This window comes from Doryrhamphus excisus, linkage group LG10 (genome assembly GCF_037039965.1).
Source record: "Doryrhamphus excisus strain RoL-2023G ecotype Guam linkage group LG10, RoL_Dexc_Guam_v1.1, whole genome shotgun sequence".
NCBI classification, from domain to species: Eukaryota; Metazoa; Chordata; class Actinopteri; order Syngnathiformes; family Syngnathidae; genus Doryrhamphus; species Doryrhamphus excisus.
The window spans coordinates 13133932-13156774 of record NC_136366.1 but is presented as its reverse complement, the minus strand read 5'-3'; the positions used below and the strand labels follow the sequence as shown (position 1 = coordinate 13156774).

Sequence of the window (22843 nt, the reverse complement as noted above, 5' to 3'; positions counted from 1 at the left end):
TATCATTCATTCATTCTTTTTTTACTGCTTATCTACTTAAGGGTCTCAGGGGGTGCTGGAGCCTATCCCAGCTGTCTTCGGGCGAGGACTGGTCGCCAGCCAATCACAGCGCACATATAGACAAACAACCATTCACACTCACATTCATACCTATGGACAATTTGGAGTCGCCAATTAACCTAGCATGTTTTTGGAATGTGGGAGGAAACCGGAGTCCCCGGAAAAAAAAACAACGGGGAGAACATGCAAACTCCATACAGAGATAGAGGGTGGGATTGAACCCGGGTCTCTTAGCTGTGACGCTAACCACTCAACCGCCATGCAGCCAGGTTTCGTATTAATCAAAGTTAGTAATATTGTGGTTTATATTTATACTTATTAAGGGTGTTTTATGAATGCTAAATTAACTATTGCTTTGCTGGGAAAAAAATTGCATTAACAATTTTTTAATGAGGTTGGATGACATAAATACTGTATCGAAAGTACAAGTAAAATATCTAGGACATTCAATAAAACAGATGTGGTTTACTTATTAAACTTTTATTATGCTTTTTTTCCTACTGCATCACATCTGAGCGAAATCGAAAGCCTCTTTAAGGCTTATGGAACTTTAAACTTCCAGATAAGCCCCACAGGCTCTTGAGTACATCTCCGTCGTGTTTATTGATGTGATAGCATCTGGTGACCGTAGCAAAGGTTCAAATTATAGACTTATGTTTTCCCAACACGTATGTACTAAATTTGCTATGCTTGTCAAATTATGTAAAGCTGCATTGCGGACACGGTAATGCGTTTTTAAAGTAATCGTGTTAGCCTTTATTAGCACAGTCACATTTGGAATATTTTTTTTAAATTAAAAGGTCCCTTGTTATGAATAACAATTTTTAATAATGACATGATACAGTAATATGGGTCCTCAGAGCCTGTTTATGAGTGGCAAATGTGGAAAAACAACCTTCCATATGATTCTTTCTGTATTAGCTTTATCTAAAAATAAAGCCTGGAGCTATGCCAACTATACATTTAGTTTTTCTTCACCTACGAGGCTAATCTAGCATGATGTTGCTGTTGACATGTGAGTGTAATTTTAGCACGTAACTCACATAGCTATGATAGCGTTGCTAATGTTTGTGTCCTCCTAGCCCACGCATTGATGTTACGTTATTGTATGTTATATACAATATGTCATCTATTTCGTCGGACGAGTGTGGAGAGCATATGTAAAAAGTGAATGAAGTACACAATAGCGCTTCTGGGCGCCCACATACTCATGGACAAACACAGCTCATTAGCATTAAAGCTACAGACACTCAAAACGTGCTCCCGGTTGGGCTGACTAAAAGCACTTTTAAACCGTCTAAACATCAAGAGTAGATTTTGGACAACTTCCACTGTGCTATTGCGGCACCTTTCATACTATCATATGGGACCTTTAAAGAAAAAACAAGGAAACAAACACATTAGCCTGGACATTAGCCATTCATGGGGAGTCTACTCACAAAGCTGCAATGGTGTACTTTACAATGTTAAATTGATTTACCCTATGCATGACTAATAACTACTGATGAATCACCTGATCTCATATGTAGTGTTTTGCAGCCAGTCCATATTTGGAGTGTCTGCATGTTTTCAACCCATCTCTACATGTTTCTACATGTTTCTACATGTTGTATGCAGCACGGGAGCCAATAAAAGCACTTGGAATTGAGATGTGACTCCCACCTAAACACAGTGTAAGATGCAATGCGGAATGTTTGCACAGTACTATTCTTACCTTCTCTTCTAGGTTTTATGTAGTGTTCCTTTGCCCCCCATGTCCAATGTGTTTGACCCCTGTAGGGCTAACCTGAGAAGGCCTATGCTCCCCCAACATAGCAGCAATCAGGGCCTCCGGTGCCGAAACACCGCTACCCGGAGACACGGGGCTACATGGACTGAGCGGGCTGATGGCCGGAGACGAGACAGAACCCGTAGAAACCAGGTGTTCCTTTTTAGAGGCGGAGCCAGGTGACAGGCTGCATGTCTCTTTGGAGCGGGGACATAGGCTGAGGCCCTGCAGGGAAGGGAGGGGTTTGGACGAGAGAGCGGAGACCGCTGGGCTCCGGCTGCGGCGATGGCGGCAGTGATGCTTGTTGGTTTTGGGGCTCGGGCTGCGGGAGTTGGGAGCCAGGAGGACCAAGGTGCTGTCATCTTCCGAGCTGACCTCAGTGCTGTCTGAACGGAGGATGGATGGGCTGTGGATGGGCATCTTGATCTGTGGATAAAGATGAAGAAATTAGCTAATATCATAAAAAAATACTCCAATTAGGACGGCATGGCGGTCTAGGGGCAGCACGGTGATCTAGTGGTTAGCGTGCAGACCTCACAGCTAGGAGACCAGGGTTCAATTCCACCCTCGGCCATCTCTGTGTGGAGTTTGCATGTTCTCCCCGTGTATGCGTGGGTTTTCTCCGGGTACTCCGGTTTCCTCCCACATTCCAAAAACATGCTAGGTTAATTGTTGACTCCAAATTGTCCATAGGTATGAATGTGAGTGTGAATGGTTGTTTGTCTATATGTGCCCTGTGATTGGCTGGCCACCAGTCCAGGGTGTACCCTGCCTCTCGCCAGCTGGGAGAGACAGCTGGGATAGGCTCCAGCACCCCCGCGACCCTCGTGAGGAAAAAGCGGGAGAAAATGAATGAATGAATGAAAATACTCCAATTAAATCCCCTTTTCAGGTAACTACCGGGTCGCCTAGGTGCATGGTCTACAAAGGTTAACCACCCTTGAGGTTGAAATTCCACCAAAATTATGAGGAAAAAAAAACAAAATATGCATTTAAAGTTACACAAAACTGACAAGAGCTCAGTTTTACCACCAGCAGTGGTGGACATCTATTTATATTTCCAATTGAATCATTGTCTCTACAGTTAATAACTGTTTTAAGATGGGGACTGTTTGACCCTAGAACAGATAATTTACATTTAGGATTATTTCATTCATTCATTCATTCATTTTCTACCGCTTTTTCCTCACGAGGGTCGCGGGGTGCTGGAGCCTATCCCAGCTGTCTTTGGGCGAGAGGCGGGGTACACCCTGGGCTGGTCGCCAGTCAATCACAGGGCACATATAGACAAACAACCATTCACACTCACATTCATACCTATGGACAATTTGGAGTCACCAATTAACCTAGCATGTTTTTGGAATGTGGGAGAAAACCCACGCATGCACGGGGAGAACATGCAAACTCCACACAGAGATGGCCAAGGTTGGAATTGAACCCTGGTCTCCTAGCTGTGAGGTCTGCGTGCTAACCACTCGACCACCGTGCCGCCCTAATAAATATTCATTCATTTATTCATTTTCTACCGCTTTTTCCTCATGAGTGTGGATTATTTCATATGCTAAAAAAAAAGAAAACACCCAAAAAACTGCATGCTACAGCGCTTTAATTGAGGCCAGACACCCACACAATGTTCGTGTTATCTTTTGTCATAAACGTTAACTATTGATATTTTATTGTGTGTATGAGTTATGTGACCTTCATTCTGATGACATACACATTTTTATGAGTTTGTGTATGAATCATATCGCTCTTGTCAATTTTTCTGTTTTATCGGTACCTGACGCGTACAGTATCATATACACCCAATGAGGTCATCAACCTTGCAAGTAACATAGTTTGAATATTTGTGACATATTCATCATATCATATTCATCATATGCAGCCATACCTGGATGTGCGATGACAAACCAACAATGCTGTTCATGTTGTTGCTGTAGTAGCCGAGGATGTATTCACCATCATCTCTAGGCAGGTCCTCTTCTGGAAAACACACCTGTAAGCAGCAAAGAGGGAGAAGTAATCCCAGAGATTTGTTTTGAGAAGGAATGAATGATGAAACATGTGTCCCACCTGCCCTGCATGCTCTCCCTTGGTCCACACGTAAGCTTGGTAGTCTTTGTGGTGACGGAATCCAGCCTGTGCACACACACACATGCATAAGTGATTACAATTTATAAATGTAATCATGTCTATTATGGGAGAATAACAAATATGTATGTCTTTTGACCTTGTATATTGCGACCCAGTCCCATGAGCTGCGATGATAATTGGTTGCAAACGTCAATCTTACTGTGGCGTCGGAGACTTTACACCATTCCTTGTTTACCTGCATCTCCACCAGGGCCATGTCCACCATAAAGGGGAACTAGAAAAGAAGTAGACTGTATGTTGATGCTCATAATATTACCAATTTTTTTGTGTATATTTACTATTTATGCGGTGCAGTGACAGTTAGCTCTACAAGCATAATCTTCTCTCCGCCCTCTCCCTCTTTGCGGAACTAGGTGAAATGATGCAAAATGTTCAGTTGTTGTCATAATTTTTTATTATTATCAACTCCTATATCGATGAAATTAGAAAGTGGGGTTCGGCAGTAGTCCGGAGGTACTCGAGAGCGCTTGGGAGCGTGATCAATCACAGTGGAGTGGGCGTGCCCTGAGGCGGGCCATGGTGGAATCAATTAAAATAGACCATTTTGGAAATCCAAGGAAATACAGCTGGAATAGGTTCAGATTCTGGAAGGTCGAGAAAGCTTTCTGTGCAGTCCACAACTGAATACAAAGGGCGGAAAATGAGCTTTACATTTTTTGTGTGTCTGGAAACAAATAATTGGATTTATATTATTTTCTATCAGAAAACTTGTCTTGGTTAGAGTCCGTTTTGGTTTGAGTCTGACCTTCTGGAATTAATTCATGACACTAACCAAGGCACCACTGTATTTCTTTGTTGTAATTTAGCCAATGGTCTTTCACTCATATTACGCTACATATACGTAGTACAATGTACTGTATTAATCTATGATATTACAGTATTTTTATTTTTGTGTGAATGATGAATTTTTCACAAAATCCCCAATACTATACTCCTAATATTTTGTAAAATGGAATGATGAATGATAAAAAAAATGAAACATTCTATTAAAGAGTGACTCACATGCAAAGAGAATAGAGCAGACACAGGCTTGTGATCACTGATGGTGAAGGCCATGTGGCTCCTGTAAGCGTGCTGTGTAACTTTGGTGGCACCACCCAGCCACGAGGTCAGACCCCTCTGCAGGGTTGCATTGTGAGTCGGAACCGGGGAGCCCTTGTGGCGGAGGCGCCAAAGGATACGGTCGGTCCATGCGGGCTTCCTCTTTTTAGCACTGAGACAAATGGGGTTTTAAAAAAAAAACATGGTCGTTACCTTCAGCACATGACTAGTTAGACATAAAAACTTGTGTCGGAGTTGAGGTTATGACCTTGTATCATAGGTGTGTGTGCCCACGTCAAACTTATACGTGGGCGGGAATTGAAGCGGACCCTCCAGGAAGCCTTCCAGAATGGATTCTGTGTTTTTAGCCATGTTGAGCTGAGAACAAAACAAACACGGCATCCCTTCATAGATTACACACATGCACACTATACTACTTTACCGTAACTATATGTTCCTTTTAGTGTGCATCCTGCAATCATCATAAAGCATCCTGAAAGACCTGTAAAGTTTGCTTTTTATTTGGCTTTTTGTAACATTCCAAAAGAAGAATCAGCATCTCCACATGGTGTTAGTTTAAGGCAGTGGTCTCAAACACGCGGCCCGTGGGCCAAATGTGGCCCGCAGGACACTTGTTTGAGGCCCCTGCCTTGATATGAAAGTTTAATGTTAGTGCGGCCCGCGCAAGTTTGATATGGATGCTGTATGGTATCATGTAACCAGAAAAAATTATTACGTTTGATTAATGTTCATGTTAAAGGTTAAATAACTGTTAATAGTTATCCTCCCTATCCGTGTGGAAGTGGTAAGTTTAAAGGAAATAACTTGAAGGCTACCGTTTAGGTCGCTAGGTCTCTAGTTTGCGAGTTAGCATGTGTCTCAAGACCCTGCAGTTGCGCAATATGTTGTAAATAAAAAGAGTATAAATGTGACTATAGTCGTGTTTTGTCATGTCTACAGGGCTCTAATAATGCTTTGTTAATTTTAATCTGAAAAAAATAATTTGTCTACCCACCAACTATATGTGGTTTCTTAAGTTTTTATTATTTGCCGTTTTATTATGATTATTATATTTATTTATTTATTACTGATTGATTGATTTTCTTTATTCTTGATTTGTTTATTTATTTTTCATCTTATTTTGTGTAGAAAAAAAGATATTTGAGAACAGTGGAATGTTTTATCAGAGCTTTTCTTGTAGAAAATTGGAACCAAGTTTTTTTTATTTTTTTTGTTTTTAATAAATGCGTTTTTTTTTTTGGTTTTTTTTTTAAAACCTGATGCAGCCCAGTCTCACCCAGACCGTAGCTGTTTGAGACCCCTGGTTTAAGGTATGAAGCTGTGTCTCAATACTTTTGTTAACATTATATCAAAGTGTTTTGCTTCTTTTTACACTTGTGTCAACAATGCAAATTTGACAATTGAGTGTAGTAGTTTAACACCGGAACAGATGATTTTCATACAGTATACATACAGTAATTCAAATTCACTATCAAAATGCAACTTATCTTATATAATGCATATGGCAATAAAGCATTTCTGTGAAGTCACGTTGCTTTTCTTTGAAAGGCAAAGCATTCAGCTTCAGCAACAGCGCCCTCTGCTGGTGATGAGTGTACAAAACTCACCTGATCTCTTTCCCACAACAAAGGAAGCTTATTGCTGTCTATTGCACATTTCACCACATGGATGTCATAGTCTTCGATTCGGAAATTCAAGTCCCCAAACCAAAAGACAACACTAAAAGGGCAAAAAGGGAAAAATGTAGTGTCGTAAGAGAAGTCGCAATAATAGTCACAACAATATCAAGAGTCACCCACTCATGATCCAGCACCCCGGTGGCAGCTCCTCCTTCAAACTGCTGCTGTTGCAGAATGCTCTCAAAGTCCTCCATCCTCTGCTCCAGGTTCCTCATGTGAGCGGGGAGGTGACAGTTGAGGAAGCACACCGGGTGGCCAAACACGGCCATCCTGGCACTCACACCGCCTTTATTACCCTGTGAAAAGGACAAAAAAATCCCTTTGAACATGTTGACATTGTTGTAACTCAGTGACGGTTAGGATGTAGTTTTTCCACGCTTCTTTTCCACAGCATCTTATTGACTAAAAAGCAGGCTGAGTAGCAGCCAAATACTGACTTCCTATACATGGTGACAAATGTTGAAAGCTTGGCAGAGGTCTACGCTTGTTTTTGAGGCAGAATGTGGGCCAGACGCCTGCTGCTGCGGCACTGACCTCAAAGAGAAGGAGACTGCAGCAGCAGCAGCAGCAGCAGACTGTTGTAATGCTTGCTGACATCAACACTCTCAGTCATGAAGGTCACACTCTGACATATGCAGCCACACGTGCAAACACCTGCTGGCAAGGACCTCCTTTCAAAGCCTCCTCGTCCTAATTCTGTCTACTGAGATGTGCAATATCAATTCTGCAATGTCAAAAAGAGAGTGAGCGGACCCCGCGCCTACCCAACATCCCCCAAGTCCTGTACGTGTGCTCTGTGTCTGCATGCCCCGGAGGAATGGAAGATGGCAGAATTTTGAGAAGACCAGCAGCAGGACTCCTTGCATTCGCTGGGATGCCACCTGCATTGAAGGGGAAAAAAAAAAAATCAATGTTGTTGCCTGCCTGTCAATCACATTTCTCTCTTGTTTAAACAAAGTTCACATTTTGTTTCGAATCTAATCATCAACCTCCAGGTATGTGCCTTTTCATCGTTCCATTCCACTGTACTGTCGCGTTTTTGTATCCTTGTTAAAACATATTTCTGCAGTACTCCTCCTGTTGCCGTACTTCAAATTCCTTCAAATCGAAGATTCATTAACAAGCTAGCAACTTGAAGGACATTTGATTGACAATGGTCTACAGCCAATCACAATGCAATACTTTTTAAAGGGCCAGGCTCTCAGCTAGTATGAACGTTGTTGTAAGTGGTACTAAGGTAAGTCAGGGGTCTCCAACCGGGAGCTCGTGAGCTGCCAGTAGCCAGTAAATTAAAACAGATCGTTTTGGCAGGAAGCACAAATCCAAGGAAATACACCTGAAATAGTCTCACGAGATTTGCTCACATATCGCGTGACTTTGCTCATGATGAAATTTAGCCAAAGTTTAGTTTGACTTTTATAAATAATAATACATTTTATTTGTAGAGCGCTTTTGAGAGTACTCAAAGACGCTTTACTGTAGAGAAAAAAAAATAGACTTGAGTTGAGTAAAAACAGAGTAAACAATGCATTAAAATACAATATCCAGGTTCGGAGCATTTAAGGCATAGTTTGCCGGATAACTTTGCTCGTGCTCCAAATGATACCACTTTTGAGGCTATGATGATGTAATACAGGGGTCTCAAACTTGTGGCCCGCGGGCCAAATGCGGCCCGCGAGACGCTAGTTTGAGGCCCCCACCTTGATACCAAAGTTTAATGTTGAAATGAAATAAAACGGAAAATACACAGATAAATACAAGATAAAGCAACTCATCAAACATGTTGTTAAAGTTACGACGTTGCTCCCAGATGGAACTGAGTAGGATGCTAACTTGCTAATTGGGTAAAATTATTAAGTTTCATTAATGTTCATGTTAAATACCTTAAATAACTGTTAATACTGTATATTGGAATCTGAAAAAAATAATTTCTCTACCAACTGTATGTGGTTTCTTACGTTTTTCTTATTTGCTGTTGTATTATTATTATTTTACTGATTCATTACTGATTGATTGATTTATTGTCTTTATTCTTAATTTATTTATTTTTTTATATTATTTTGTGTACAGAAAAATAAAAATTAAGATATTTGAGAACAGTGGAATGTTTTATCAGATTTTTTGGTGTGGAAAACCGGAACCAAAGTACTGAAAAAGTGTAAGGTATAGCAGAAGCAAAAGCAATTTTTTAAAGTTTTAATAAATGCGTTTTGGGGTTTTTTTTTGAAAAACTGATGCGGCCCAGCTTCACCCAGAGCCTAGCTCCGGTGGCCCCCAGGTAAATTGAGTTTGAGACCCCTGATGTAATATATAGTACACAGTATATGGTCAATATTAAAAATGGCAGAGAATTGCAGAGGAATACGGAACACGATATTATTCCGTTAGCTTGCCAACAATGATCATCCATATAATATCTATCAGATGTTTCTATAGTCAGTATAGTTACTCCAGACCCCATTCTCTGTGCAATATCTGATCAACCTCCATGTGCAATATTAATGGCTCTAAATGCAATATACTAAGTTCTATGTGAAGTATTTCCATAATGCCCCATATTAACTCTCTAACAGGATCTCAGTGTATAGACTGGTTATATATCTCATCTCGTTTCATATTATCTACATACTGTATTGCATATAACTCTGGGAAAACTGTTGATTTTGTTAATACTTGGGTTGTTTATATTGTTTATTTTTCTATATTGTGTATTTTGTACTGCTTAACTGACTCTGTACTCTTGCTGCTGTGCAATACAAATTTCCCCACTGAGGGACGAATAAAGGCATATCTTAATCTGAATGTCTTTTAAACAATTTAAATATGATAATGTTATTTCCCTTTATAAGTATCCAACTACACATACTTGAACATCAAATAAGGACAACTGCAATATGTGAACCCTATTATATTGCAATATGGACATCCTTAGTTGTCCTGTATGAGCCTTAAACCCTCATTGACTGACCAAGACATATCCAAAGGGGCTGAGTGTGTCCATGCAGAGCTCGCTCCACTGGTCTGAGAAAAGAGCATCCTTCAAGCGTTTGTTGATCATGGAGTTGACCTCCTGTAGTCTGGAGGACAGCGTGAGGACGCACACAAAAAAAAGACAACACCGGTCAGCAGGAAGGGGACAGATGAGCGAGTAGGTGTTCCTGGCTAAGTATCTGCTGCTTACCCAATGACAAACATGTCAACACTACCATCTGACAAGTTTTCACCGAATAGAGCACTGATGTCATCTGGTGGCACTGCCGAACCCACGTTCCATGTGGCGATGTGGACCCTGGGATGGTTGATATTAACTTTCAGTGCTGTTTAATCTGGAGCAGGCTGTAGTTAAGTGCAATTAATCCTTAATCTCTTTTTCTTTTTTTATCCTCGCTGTACACGTTATTACATAACACACTGGAGGGGTGGGGACAAAACAGTAGACATTGTCTTAGTGAGAATAATCTAAAATCATCTTTGGTAACATACCAACCAATTAGGTGCCATATACTCATCTATAAAGGTGGTAGAACCATGTGGTTTATCCTAGAACGGTTATTCAAATGGGCAGCCTCTAGAATGGACTAGTCAGCATTGCGAAGACCACCAACTGAATGTTATGATATAATACAATATATAATATAATAGCTGGAAGTCATTCATAACACTTCAGCGTCTCACCTGAAGTCATTGTTATCTCCGCTTGTCTTTTCAGACTGCACTTGTGTTGTAAAGGCAGGTGCTTGAGGACTGAGGCTGCAATTTAGTCCCAAGGATGAGGACTGAGGAATCTGAAGAGGTACTGGAAACTCAGATGGGGAATGAGAATTGAAATTCTGAGGTCCTGAGATGCAAACTGGGATCAAATCTATGTCCTTGGTAGGACATACTGGGACTCTAACAGGTCTGGGTGCTGGTTTAGTTCCGAGGGAGGTGGGTCTCGGTCGACTTATATCCGACCCGGACTTGATGTGGTCTCTCGCTGTGGGAGGGTTAAGTCCAGACTGCTTGTCCCGCGGAGTCCCTGATGGGCTAATCAGAGGTGGCCCTCGAGGTAAAACTGGACAGGGTCTAGATTGCACTTTGGGACCACATGAATTGGTGGCGGTTTGTTTCTGCTGCATGTGATCCATCAGCCTGTAAAGAACAGCAGGAGAACCTTTAAATATGGCTGGCCATGAAAGATAGTAAGTAGCATTAACATTGTGTTATGATGTTAGCCTGCTTGAAATCTTTCTGTCTTCGGGGTACACCCTGGACTGGTGGCCAGCCAATCACAGGGCACATATAGACAAACAACCATTCACACTCACATTCATACCTATGGACAATTTGGAGTCGCCAATTAACCTAGCATGTTTTTGGAATGTGGGAGGAAACCGGAGTACCCGGAGAAAACCCACGCATGCACGGGGAGAACATGCAAACTCCACACAGAGATGGCCGAGGGTGGAATTGAACCCTGGTCTCCTAGCTGTGAGGTCTGCACGCTAACCACTCGCCCACCGTGCCACCTCCCAATACATTCATTCATTCATTCATTTTCTACCGCTTTTTCCTCACGAGGGTCACAGGGGTGCTGGAGCCTATCCCAGCTGTCTTCGGGCGAGAGGCGGGGTACACCCTGGACTGGTGGCCAGCCAATCACAGGGCACATATAGACAAACAACCATTCACACTCACATTCATACCTATGGACAATTTGGAGTCGCCAATTAACCTAGCATGTTTTTGGAATGTGGGAGGAACCCGGAGTACCTGGAGAAAACCTTAGATTCAAACCTAATGCATGGGTTTGAACATGCAAACTCCACACAGAGATGGCCGAGGGTGGAATTGAACCCCGGTCTCCTATCTGTGAGGTCTGCACACTTACCACTCGACCACAGTGCTGCCTCCTAATACATTCATTTGTAAAAATGTTCCTGAACTGTAGCAGTAATTGACTTTTGCATCAAATTTTCTTGCAAACGACAAGACAGAGATAATTATAAGCAGCTGGTGGTAAATCTCATGACGTCCTACAAAGCCGTTGGCTGCAATATTTCACCGAAGATACACTTACTGAACTCAAATCTAGATGTATTTCCATTGAACTGTGGAGAAGTAAGTGATGAGCTTGCTGACTATTGTTGGAATGTGGTTAGCAATGACAATATTTGTATGGCTCACTTGTTGCTAGGCAGAATAAACACACCGGCATGTTGCTCAGCAGAGAACGGACAGGGAGAGGCGGCAGAAACACCTTTTTTTTTCTTTGCCATGTCCCTGCTCTGCATGGAAAGCATTGACACAAAATCGGGATGATAGCAACTTACACACGAGGCATTAATGAACGACTGTACAAAATGTAAAGAGCAATATAAGGCTGTTTTGTACTGCAGTGCCATCTGCTGGATGTGGTGGGGCACTGCTGCTTGGGTGAAATTGTGTTGTTTGACGCACGTCACAGTGCACAGAGCACCTTCACCTCACATTAATGAGTCCTACTGATGATGCAATCATGAGTCTGCAAAGTTAGGACCTGTGGTCTGTTCCTGTGCAATGTTAATTAGCACCTGACCTCTTTTTTCCAGGCAGACGAGAGCTGCTCCTTTGTTAAGCAAACAGAAATGACACAGCTTTTACATTATTTATAATATGCAAATGAGGATCTCGTGTCTGCCTTATAAGGAAGACTAAATCAGCACCAAATCCGAGCATTGCCGAGGTCATATTGCAATAAAAAAAATGATGTGTCCTACCTTTCATACGTGCTGTTCCTCCAAGGTGAAGTTGAGCTGATAAATTCCTTCAAGGTGGTGGTTGAACATTGGTCACCTTTCCGCTGTGGCACGCACGCCAACCTGCGCCATTAAAGGGAGTCCACACACTCCGGAGGTCTTGATGGAGGATGCGCACGCCACCCGAGGCTGTCAGGACAGGACAGGACAGGAGGCGAACGGTCATGTGACTGCGCGCATGTTGCTGCTGTTTGACAGATGATGGTGGTTGGCTATCATCCGACTCAATGTTGTAACATGCAGCATCCTGCACGTCATCCACTTAACCCCCCCCCCCGCTATCCATGACGCAAACATCTTATAGTAGAGACATCAATTTACCACTAATTCAACTTTAATCCCGAAAAATTTACCTTACACTTTATACTGTATGAAGAAACATAAGAGATTAAAAAATACCCGTATGAGTAATTAATTAATATTTAGATTTTTAAATCAATATAGTGGTGTGAATACATTTTTGTGCATGTTTGTCACATGTTTCACATCATCAAACAATTTGAAATAGTCAATAACACGATTTATCAGTCTGGAAAAAAGTTATAAAGCCATTTCTAAAGCTTTGGGACTCCAACAAACCACAGTGAGAGTCATTATCCACAAATATATAAAATATAAAACAATGGTGAACCTTCTCGGAAGTAGCCAGCCAAACAAACAAAATGAGCCATAGAGAGCAGCGACTACTCACCAAAGAGGTCACAAAAGACCCCACAAAAGCATCCAAAGATGCGTATTTGATGATTTTTCTGTCTTAATAATAAAATGTTTCATTTAAAAACTGCATTTTGTGTTTAGTTATGTTGTAATATTTACATTTGTTTTGATGAAATATTTAAGTGTAACAACATGCAAAAAAAATCAGAACATGAAAACATCATAGATAATACATAAAAAATATGTTGATATTCATGGCTTGTTGAATAATAAAATCATTTAAATTTTGAAACTAATCTTTTTCACCTATTTTTTAAAATACGTTTTTAAACAAATAAATAATTTGTGGCACCCCCCCACCTTCCATGCAATATGCTAGAAATCATTCATTACCACTTGTAATATTTCACTTTATTCCACTCTGAAGAACTGCATATAACACAAGTGATATATATATATACACGCTAATATATAATATATATATATATATAGTATATATATATATATACGCTAATATTTTGTCCCACTCATCTAAATGAGGGACCCAAAATATTCATTAAAAAGCCACAAGCTACAGCCATAATAATAAAAATAGTAATAATTTTTCTCTTGTATTGGATGACGTTATAGTGTACTTACTGTTACTAGCTGCCATCTAGTGGCCAAATGACACACATGCAGCTTCTCTAGTTATTCTGATAGTGTCTCTGGGTTAATGATGCTAATTAGGGCATGATCCCATCTTCATTTGAATAACACATTAACAAGCCAACCAAGATAGTCATCTACTTTATGCGTGAAGCTTTCTTTCTTTATAGTACCTTCATATACTGCATCTGCGACAGAAAGTGTGCTGTATTTTCCATTATGGCATACAAAGAGTGTAAATATGTTGTCCTCATCCTCACCTAAGTAATGCAAATGCATAGATGATGTATAATCATGGCGGTTGGTATTTGGCATCCGGAGAGCCTATGCACGCTTTTTGGTTTTAACCAGGCCTTTTTCAACCAGGCAGCGGTAGAATTCCTGAATGTACGTGTACACGCACTTCCAGTCCGGCTCCTTCATCCGAACTAAGTCTTCAGGGTCCAGCAGAGGGGGGCAGCCTGCTAGTTTCCTGCACACAGAGAACACAGTCGTAATAGACGCATACAGTATAGACAAGATGGTGGCGTGGGGAGCTGAAGCTCACTCCGCTGTGCTGAACGCTAGCTGAAAGTTATCTCTGGGCTTGTGAGGGTTCAGGACGGAGTACTCGAAGGCGCCGGGGAAGAAGCGGTGCACCAAGGCGCAGAACGCTATGCCGTCTTTCCAGCTGGAAGAGAAATTCTGGATGTCCACCCCCTTTGAATAATAAGTAGAGAATACAGAATATGCATAGCTTGAGCAGAGAGCAGCAATAAGTCACAACCAAGCAGAGTAGGGACATATTGACCTCATATGGTTCTGTTTTGGCTCTGCACCAGTCCAGGAGCATCTGTTTGACATTTTTAGCATTGGGGACTGCAGAAGGGAGACATTTCTGGCTGGTGGCTTGAGTAGGACCTGCCTTGCTGAGGACATAAGAAATAAAAATGCACATGGACAACACTCAATCACTTTGGGAGTCTGAGCACAGTTGTTGTTTCAGTGGTACTTTAACATGAAAATGATTGAACTGCCATATTTTATATATTAACAAAAAGGAAATCAGTGTGAGTCATGTCATTTAAATGGATAATTTCACAAGCAAAAACTTGCCTGGAGGTTAATTTGCCTGGAATTACTCATCTTATGTCAGTATTTGATAATCAATAATAAAAAAAAAATACTTACAGCTAGTATATTGTGTAATAAAAGTAAGACTACAATATTTGTTGTTGAACATTACCATAACACATTCCTTCAAAACAAATATTGATTTACTATTAAGAAATGTGCAAATTTTTCAGTCATAGGATGGTTAGCTTAGCTCTTAGCTCTCAAATGTACAAAATGAGTTGAAGCGGAGGTAACACACACATACACACACTTCATTATGCAACAGCATTCAGCCCAGCAAGCTTTTGGAGACAGAGGTATTAAATTAATCAACTGATACATTTTTATATTAAAAAAATGGGTTTTCTGCGGGTACTCCGGTTTCCTCCCACATTCCAAAAACATGCTAGGTTAATTGGCAACTCCAAATTGTCCATAGGTATGAATGTGAGTGTGAATGGTTGTTTGTCTATATTTGCCCTGTGATTGGCTGGCCACAAGTCCAGGGTGTACCCCGCCTCTCGCCCAAAGACAGCCAGGATAGGCTCCAGCACCCCCCGCGACCCTTGTGAGGAAAAGCGGTAGAAAATGAACAAACGAACGAATGAATGAATTTCATTTAAAAAAAAAAACATGACATGTGCGGCCCCTTGTTGCCAGGCAGAGTTCATAGGTTATAACTGAGCCAGGGAAAATTATTGGCATATGACAGCCAATTAGGGAAATAACTAGGGATTTTGACACAATTTTAAATTTTCACGACAGTAGCTAGTCCACTCTGTAACTGTATTGGAAGGAAAGAAAAAGCCATGTGACTCACCCTCCTGCTGTCACAGAGGCGGCAGGTTGGCCTAATATAAAAACGCAAAGAATCAAATGTTTTGTACAGTAATAATAACTATTAGTCACAATGAGTCACCATGTGTTGTAGGCTTCTGGTTCATGGCCGCTCTTCCTATGCCAGCAACTCCTCCTCCTTCGCCTCTTTTGCTCAGGCCCTGCTGCTGCCTCAAGTCCTGCTGCCGGGACACTCGCTCCTGCTCACGTTTGTCTTGAGGAGACATGGAGGAAGTTTTATTGTTTGTTTGTTTTGAAGATATTAATAGATGTATCCTGCCAGAGTTTACACCAACCCCTCTTTTTCTTGAGCAGGTCCCTCAACGCAGCACGGATGAGTCGGCGCTCTTCAAAATCAGCAGCATTGTCCATCTTCAAACACATACAATATTGCATGAAATGGTGTAAATATTGTAATTAAATTTTAGTTTTAACATTTTAACATTCATTCATTTTCTACAGCTTTTCCTCACGAGGGTTGCGGAGGGTGCTGGAGCCTATCCCAGCTGTCTTCGAGCGAGAGGCAGGGTACACCCTGGACTGGTGGTCAGCCAATCACAGGGCACATATAGACAAACAACCATTCACACTCACATTCATACCTATGGACAATTTGGAGTTGCCAATTGACCTAGCATGTTTTTGGCATGCACAGGGAGAACATGCAAACTCCACACAGAGATGGCGGAATTGAGGGTGGAATTAAACCCTGGTCTCCTAGCTGTGAGGTCTGCGCGCTAACCACTCGTCCGCCGTGCAGCTCCATTTTAACATAATATAGTGATTTTTTTAATTGTTTTTGTTCAAATTTAGCCTGGATTTCAATTACTGATGTACAGGAATATATTAAAATGTTCCAAAGTTACATCAACAAATTATAGTACAAAGGCTGTGAATATTGTACATATGTTTTCTACACACAACTTTTTTTTAATGTTGTCATTATGGGCGCTGTTATTTGGAATTCAGCATTTATGTTGGTTATATACATTAATTCATTTTCTACCGCTTATCCTCATGAGGGTCGCTAAACCGTTGATACCGTTGATTAGTGTACCCAAGAATGTGTTATATTGTATGTCTGCTCACCATCTTGTTAAGAACCTCTTCATCCTCAATGGCAGCAAGTCTCTCGCTGGTCACACGCACAACAGGTCCATCTTCAGGTGCTGACTCCATCACTGAGGTGAGATTTAAGGTGGATTATCTTGATTTGATTGAAAAGTGAATACAGTGACGGCGAGGGAGCACAAGTCACATCCCCGGGCCCTCAGCCTGTTTAAGTATTAAGAATGTAAACTGAAGAAACATGCAGAAGTGTAACTCAGCAACTGGCCAAGTGTTTCAAAAACACGTACAAATATAGTAATGGAGCAGAGAGAGCTGGGGAGACACACACACACACACACACTAAAGGAATTTGATAAGACAAGCAAAATGGGCAAGCCTAATAAAGCAATGGGTGGAAATTTAATGCACTCAAGGATTCAAACTTAATGCAGGAGGCACTCACCTGATGTTCTCTTTCTGAGGGTGTTCCCTTTGGATGGTCCTGAGATCACACTGAGATGCATGCTTGGAGACTGAGTGCTTACATGAAGCACCCAAGAAGGGAAAAAGGGGGGGGGGGATGAGGGTGAACCATATTTACAAGTTCATCAGTCGCTCATCCTCCTTTGGATCCTCTCCAGCTTGGCACTAAAAATGTCAAAAGGACAAACTCTTAATTCATGCATCACAAAGAAGATCTTGAGGGAATGCTGCAGATGCACTTACTTGGAAAATGAAATGCTGACATTTCAGGGCACAATCAGCCTGTTTCTTATATTAAATTGTATTGTAATTAAAAAAAATATAGGAGAACTTAAACAAAACTCCATTGGAAAAGGGAAGAATTGTTTATCAATAACAGCAACACGTCAGAGTTCAGTGAAATTGCACCCACTAGCGGTGAACATTTGCAATTGCTTTAGACTAAAAAAAAAACCCCATTATTGCCTCTAATTAGTAGTGAACAGTCATGGCTCAAGTGATGTAAAAGAAAAGATTACATTGAATGAGATACCTAAGAGTAAATAAAATGGCAGAAGTTCTTGTGACAAGACAGTTATATCAATTCAATGTACAGTATGTACATAAAACAGGAGATTTTGTTAGCCCCTTCACAACAAAAAGGGAAAATAACATTTTAGGAGGCATCCTATGTTGGGATAAGGCATGATGCATTCATGAATCGGCACAGCAGTAAAACAGTCATGAAATAAAACATCCAAGCAGCTTTTGCAACCCATCACAATGAGAGGACCAGCAAGTTTCATCCTGGTCATTGTATTTGTTTGCAATATTTTCTCACTGTCATTTCATGTGGGTGTTAAAAAAGCTGCTTGATCTCAGTCCTGTGCTTAATCACACATAAAAACCATCAAACTTAAAAATCCAGCCATGATTTTATTGAAATGGACTGGGAAATTGATGAATTTTAACTGTTTGGACAGTGTTACTGTATGGATTAGTAGTAAGTACATTACAACAGCTGAAAATGAGGTAAACACAAAAATGTAACATCAAAATGGATGGCTTTGCCGTCTCTCTGGTGTGGAACCAGTTTGACAACACAGTGCAATGAAAGCGCTAAAACACAAGTAAACATTTGGCATACCGTATCATACACATTCAAAACATCCGGGACCTTTCTTGTGTCAGCATTCCCGAAAGCAGTAGCAGCTTCCGTACGTCTTCATGTTGCATCTGGCAACAAAGGAGTGCAGTACCAGCACCGGTCAAAAGTTTGTATACACATACTCATTCAATAGCATGAGAAACCTGTCCAAACTTTTGACTGGTACTCTACTATGTATGCAATACAACATTACAAAGCCAGTGATTGCTATGGCATTTTATAATAAATACTTTTTTGTTTAAATAATTAAAAGGGCAATATTTACACATCTGTCATAAAATGTATAAATAAAACATAAAAATCTTTAAATAGGCATTGTCCAGCAGAAGTCCAGTTTGGAAGATGTGCTAGTAAATAATAATAATAATAATAATAATGTCTTATAATCAGGAAAAAGCCGAAAGAAACAAACAAAAACATTAAGTGACTGGTTGGGACTCAAGATTTCACCTTCAAAAGGCTCACCACATGGAACGCTAATTATGGAGGCACGCTGGAGTGACAGAAGTAATTGTTGGAATTCTATAGAGACTCATTGCCTCAATTTGGAGCTCCGAATGTAGGTCTCGATCCACAGGAGCTCTGTGTGCTTTATAGAGGGGAATACAGGTTACCTCATTTGGAAAAAAATGTTTTCTTTTGTTTTTTTTTTTTTTTTACAACTTTAACAGAAAAAGCTGCCAAAATCCTAATTCCCTGATTAAGACTAAAACAGGGAGTGATGTAACAGTTTTTGTTCACGTCAAATTTGACACCATTTCAGCACAACATTGACAAAATAATGTCCTCTGCAAATGAGTTGGATTCACAGTGGCGCTGAGGTGACGTGTGAATGCCAGGTATGCAACCAGTTTTAGCATGCTTGTGTATGCATGTCACCTCCATGGTGTCAGAGTGATATGTAAATGAAGGAGAAAAGGGAGTCATCATTTTTTTTTTTTAAGGCCACTGTTTCTTCTGGACTCTATGGGATAGTAGAACTGGCACAGTGAGGAGGGGGATGACTACTCTGGCACAACATCACCTTATAAGGTCAGCTGCCCTTGACTAGTTAATGTCAATATTATTACCACTTCCTGGAGCTCAATCTGTCTTGTCCTTCTCTTTCTCGTCTGTTCTTTGCTGAGGACACATCTTGTCGGGTGGTTCTGTTTCATCAGACTCCAGCGGGCGTTTCATTTTGCTTCGACGCATGTCCATGTAGCTGACGATGAGCTCCGAGTTCTGATAGATGAGCATGCCGGACAGCGTGAGTAAGGCGCCGGCGCAGCTAAGGGCGGAGAGCTCTGTGCCAAACAGCAGCTGAGACAGCAGCAGGTTGCCCACCACGCTCAGGTTTCCCAGGATGTGCAGGGTGACGGCCGAAGTGAGCGTGATGACGCAGCAGCTGGCCAGGTTGTACATCACCGAGCCCAGGCAGCTGAGCAGGATGAAGAGCCACAGGCGCTGGTCGTAGTGGAACGGAGACTCCAACAGGGCCCAGTTCTCCAGAGCCAGGGCAGCCACGGCCAGGATGCAGAAGCTGGGGATGGACATCAGGTAGAGCAGGAAGACAGAGTTGATCTTCTCCTCCTGGAGGAGAATGCCTGGGGGAGGAAGACATGTAGAAGAACTATGTTATTTAAAAATACATACTGTATATAATTGGGATCGCGCAGACCTCACAGCTAGGAGACCAGGGTTCAATTCCACCCTCGGCCATCTCTGTGTGGAGTTTGCATGTTCTCCCCGTGCATGCGTGGGTTTTCTCCGGGTACTCCGGTTTCCTCCCACATTCCAAAAACATGCTAGGTTAATTGGCGACTCCAAATTGTCCATAGGTATGAATGTGAGTGTGAATGGTTGTTTGTCTATATGTGCCCTGTGATTGGCTGGCGACCAGTCCAGGGTGTACCCCGCCTCAAGCTGGGATAGGCTCCAGCACCCCTGCAACCCTCGTGAGGAAAAAGCGGTAGAAAATGAATGAATGAATGAATACAATAGGGATGAGTTGTAGGCAAGTTTCCGCTACGGATTATTAATTTTTGCCGAATACGAGCAAGAAACTAATACAGCTCCTCATTATGTAGTCTCTGTATTCTCCTGTCACATACAGCGACTGCCCCTTCCCAAATTATCTACATAAACGGTGCTTTTACAGTGGCTAATAAGAGTCAAAATTACCGGTATAAAATAAGCTAAAGTCGTACTCACTCTGTTGGATGGACTTGACACCTCTAAACATGGTGGCTGCAATGACAAATAAGCATCCGGTCTGGTCGTACTGGACCTCCCCCATGATACTGAAGGATGCCCCCAGGCAGATGGGCATCATGGCTGTATACTTGAGGATGTGATGCTGCTTGCCCAGAATCAGCGTGGAGATGGCCAGGGTGAAGAGCGGTGTGGTGGTGTAGATCATTTGTGCAAAGGACAGCTGGACATAGTTCAGACCCATGTTTCCAAAGGCGATGCTGGCGCAAAACGTAAGACTCAGCAGGAAGACTTTCCATTTGGCGCCGGTGGTCAGGTCCTGCTCCTCCACGCCTCTGTGGCGGATCACCCGCAGCTTGATCAAGCAGTAGTCCACCACTATGGCCGTCAGCATGTGCAGAGCCGAAAGCAGCAGAGGGTACCTGAAGTTGTACACTGCGAAGATCCATTTGTTGAGGCTGGAGATGGTGGTGCCGGTCACTAGCCAAACAATGACGGCGGAGAGCAGATGGAGCATCTCTGCTGGAGGCCTCCTCCTGCCCCTCTGTTGCACTGTTGCCTCATATTTTGAGAAGCCATCGTTGTGGATCATCATCGAATCATTCTCATCACTGCAGGGGAAGCATAATGAAGAATAAAATATATATTATTTCATTTGTGTGGCTTTCACAAAAACAGGAGGGTTTCTATATGCTAATAGACTACTAGGTAGAAGTGGTAGCAAGCTGGTCTGTCTTCAATATACCTCACACGTATTAAACACATTTAAAGTGATAGAATGACTAGTTACTCATCACTAATGAATGAAAAGTTAAGATGATCAATAAACATGGGAGTAACAGCAACTATGGTGCGTTCAAGCACCACCTAAGAAAGTGCAAAAACTCAAAAACTAGGACCTGATTTAGGTACAAGAAGACTATTTTGATGTTCTAGTGCGAGTATTCCTGACTTTGACTCATATTAGGTTTGTTATGATTTAAATGGTTGCATAAAAAGTTGCAAAAAAATGAGTCAAGATGAGGAGCGAGAACATCTCAATATACTGTACCATCGCTACACTGTTGGAAGTTAGCTGACCCATTCCGTGCTGTCGCGCCGCTTCAAGTGAAAGTCGCTTTAAAGACAGTATTGTACCACTATAAAAATAAAAAGTGTTGTTGCTAAGAGGACATAACACTTCCCTTATTTGACCTCTGTGTGAAGCCGTGCTAATGTTGTGATCATGCTAACTGTTAGCTCCAGTGGTAGCCAGCTCGCTTAGCTAGCTAGCTCGCTGTCAAAAACAGGTAACGCCAGCCTGCTAACTGTTTTATCTAGCATTAGCACCGAGCTGCTTCCGGGTTTCGTCATAATGGCTACTTAGACTGTGTTTTCCTCCACAATATGTTTAACATTCAGGCTTGTTACCTTGTCCTTCGACGAGCACCTTGGCGGTAGATGGGACGTTTGACAGCATCTCGGTGCGGAGAGAAATCCACAGTGCTGACAGCTGAGGCAAACGTGTACGTCATGGGCTCTTTTTCGTCTTAAAGAGACACTACACCATTTTTTAACACTTGTTGAAACAATAACACTTACTGCATACTAGACCTAATACACTTCAATGAGGATTTGCTTATTATTATTAGCAGCAAGACCTAAGATGGGACAGTGCAACGTTATTTCCAACACTTGGGCTGTTTTATTTTGGGTCTCTTTTAAACAGTGACATTTTGTCAGTCAAAGATGCTACATAAATACATTTTACTTACTTATTTGAAGCGCCGAAACAGCGAAGCACTTGAAACACCAACTTCAATGGAGGACAGGAGGAGGAGTACAAAATACTTGTTAAAAGACGTCAACCAAATATTTTAAATGACATCATCTCGACTACGAGAAAAAAAAAATACACAACTATGGTGTCACTTTAATGCCAAAATTAACAACATACTCAACACTACTAATCTTGTTTTATCTTTATATGGAACATTTTGATTCCTTCCTTTTCTTTTAACACAACAGAATATTGCAAACAAGCTAACATATTGTGTTGACATGTAAACAATATGGCGTGACTATTAGTAAAAGACATGGAGAGGCGTGTTTAACTGCAATGTAACCAATTCAATTCATGTAATTTGTTAAACAGGTCTAAAAAAAAAAAAGGAAACGTGTGTAGCCTGCCGTTCATTAAACTATGAATACATTTTTTAAAAAAGTGAATGGCATAAAATATCGACTGGATCTC

General features: G+C 41.5%; 3 protein-coding genes across 3 annotated transcripts; all 3 read right to left on the bottom strand.

The window, feature by feature from the left end:
* Window positions 1-485: 485 nt before the first annotated feature.
* Window positions 486-12737, bottom strand: inpp5ja (inositol polyphosphate-5-phosphatase Ja). The gene is made up of 13 exons (XM_058056974.2): window positions 12462-12737; window positions 10399-10854; window positions 9905-10012; window positions 9692-9800; window positions 7488-7604; window positions 6844-7019; window positions 6652-6763; window positions 5292-5401; window positions 4985-5195; window positions 4059-4196; window positions 3902-3967; window positions 3720-3824; window positions 486-2254 (listed from the first exon to the last, which is right to left on the bottom strand). Exons 2-13 carry the CDS (start codon window positions 10848-10850, stop codon window positions 1790-1792), a joined length of 2169 nt encoding a protein of 722 aa, XP_057912957.2. The 5' UTR covers window positions 10851-10854; window positions 12462-12737; the 3' UTR covers window positions 486-1789.
* A 918-nt stretch (window positions 12738-13655) lies between these two features.
* smtna (smoothelin a) lies at window positions 13656-17658 on the bottom strand. Its single transcript, XM_058052250.2, has 9 exons — window positions 17514-17658; window positions 17251-17435; window positions 16827-16918; window positions 16034-16109; window positions 15820-15951; window positions 15721-15751; window positions 14596-14713; window positions 14353-14504; window positions 13656-14277 (listed from the first exon to the last, which is right to left on the bottom strand). The coding sequence occupies exons 2-9, from the start codon at window positions 17309-17311 to the stop codon at window positions 14130-14132; spliced, it is 810 nt and encodes a 269-aa protein (XP_057908233.2). The 5' UTR covers window positions 17312-17435; window positions 17514-17658; the 3' UTR covers window positions 13656-14129.
* On the bottom strand, window positions 17613-22149 carry slc35e4 (solute carrier family 35 member E4). Its single transcript, XM_058052216.2, has 3 exons — window positions 22021-22149; window positions 20611-21221; window positions 17613-20003 (listed from the first exon to the last, which is right to left on the bottom strand). Exons 1-3 carry the CDS (start codon window positions 22122-22124, stop codon window positions 19501-19503), a joined length of 1218 nt encoding a protein of 405 aa, XP_057908199.2. The 5' UTR covers window positions 22125-22149; the 3' UTR covers window positions 17613-19500.
* Between the last annotated feature and the right edge of the window lie 694 nt (window positions 22150-22843).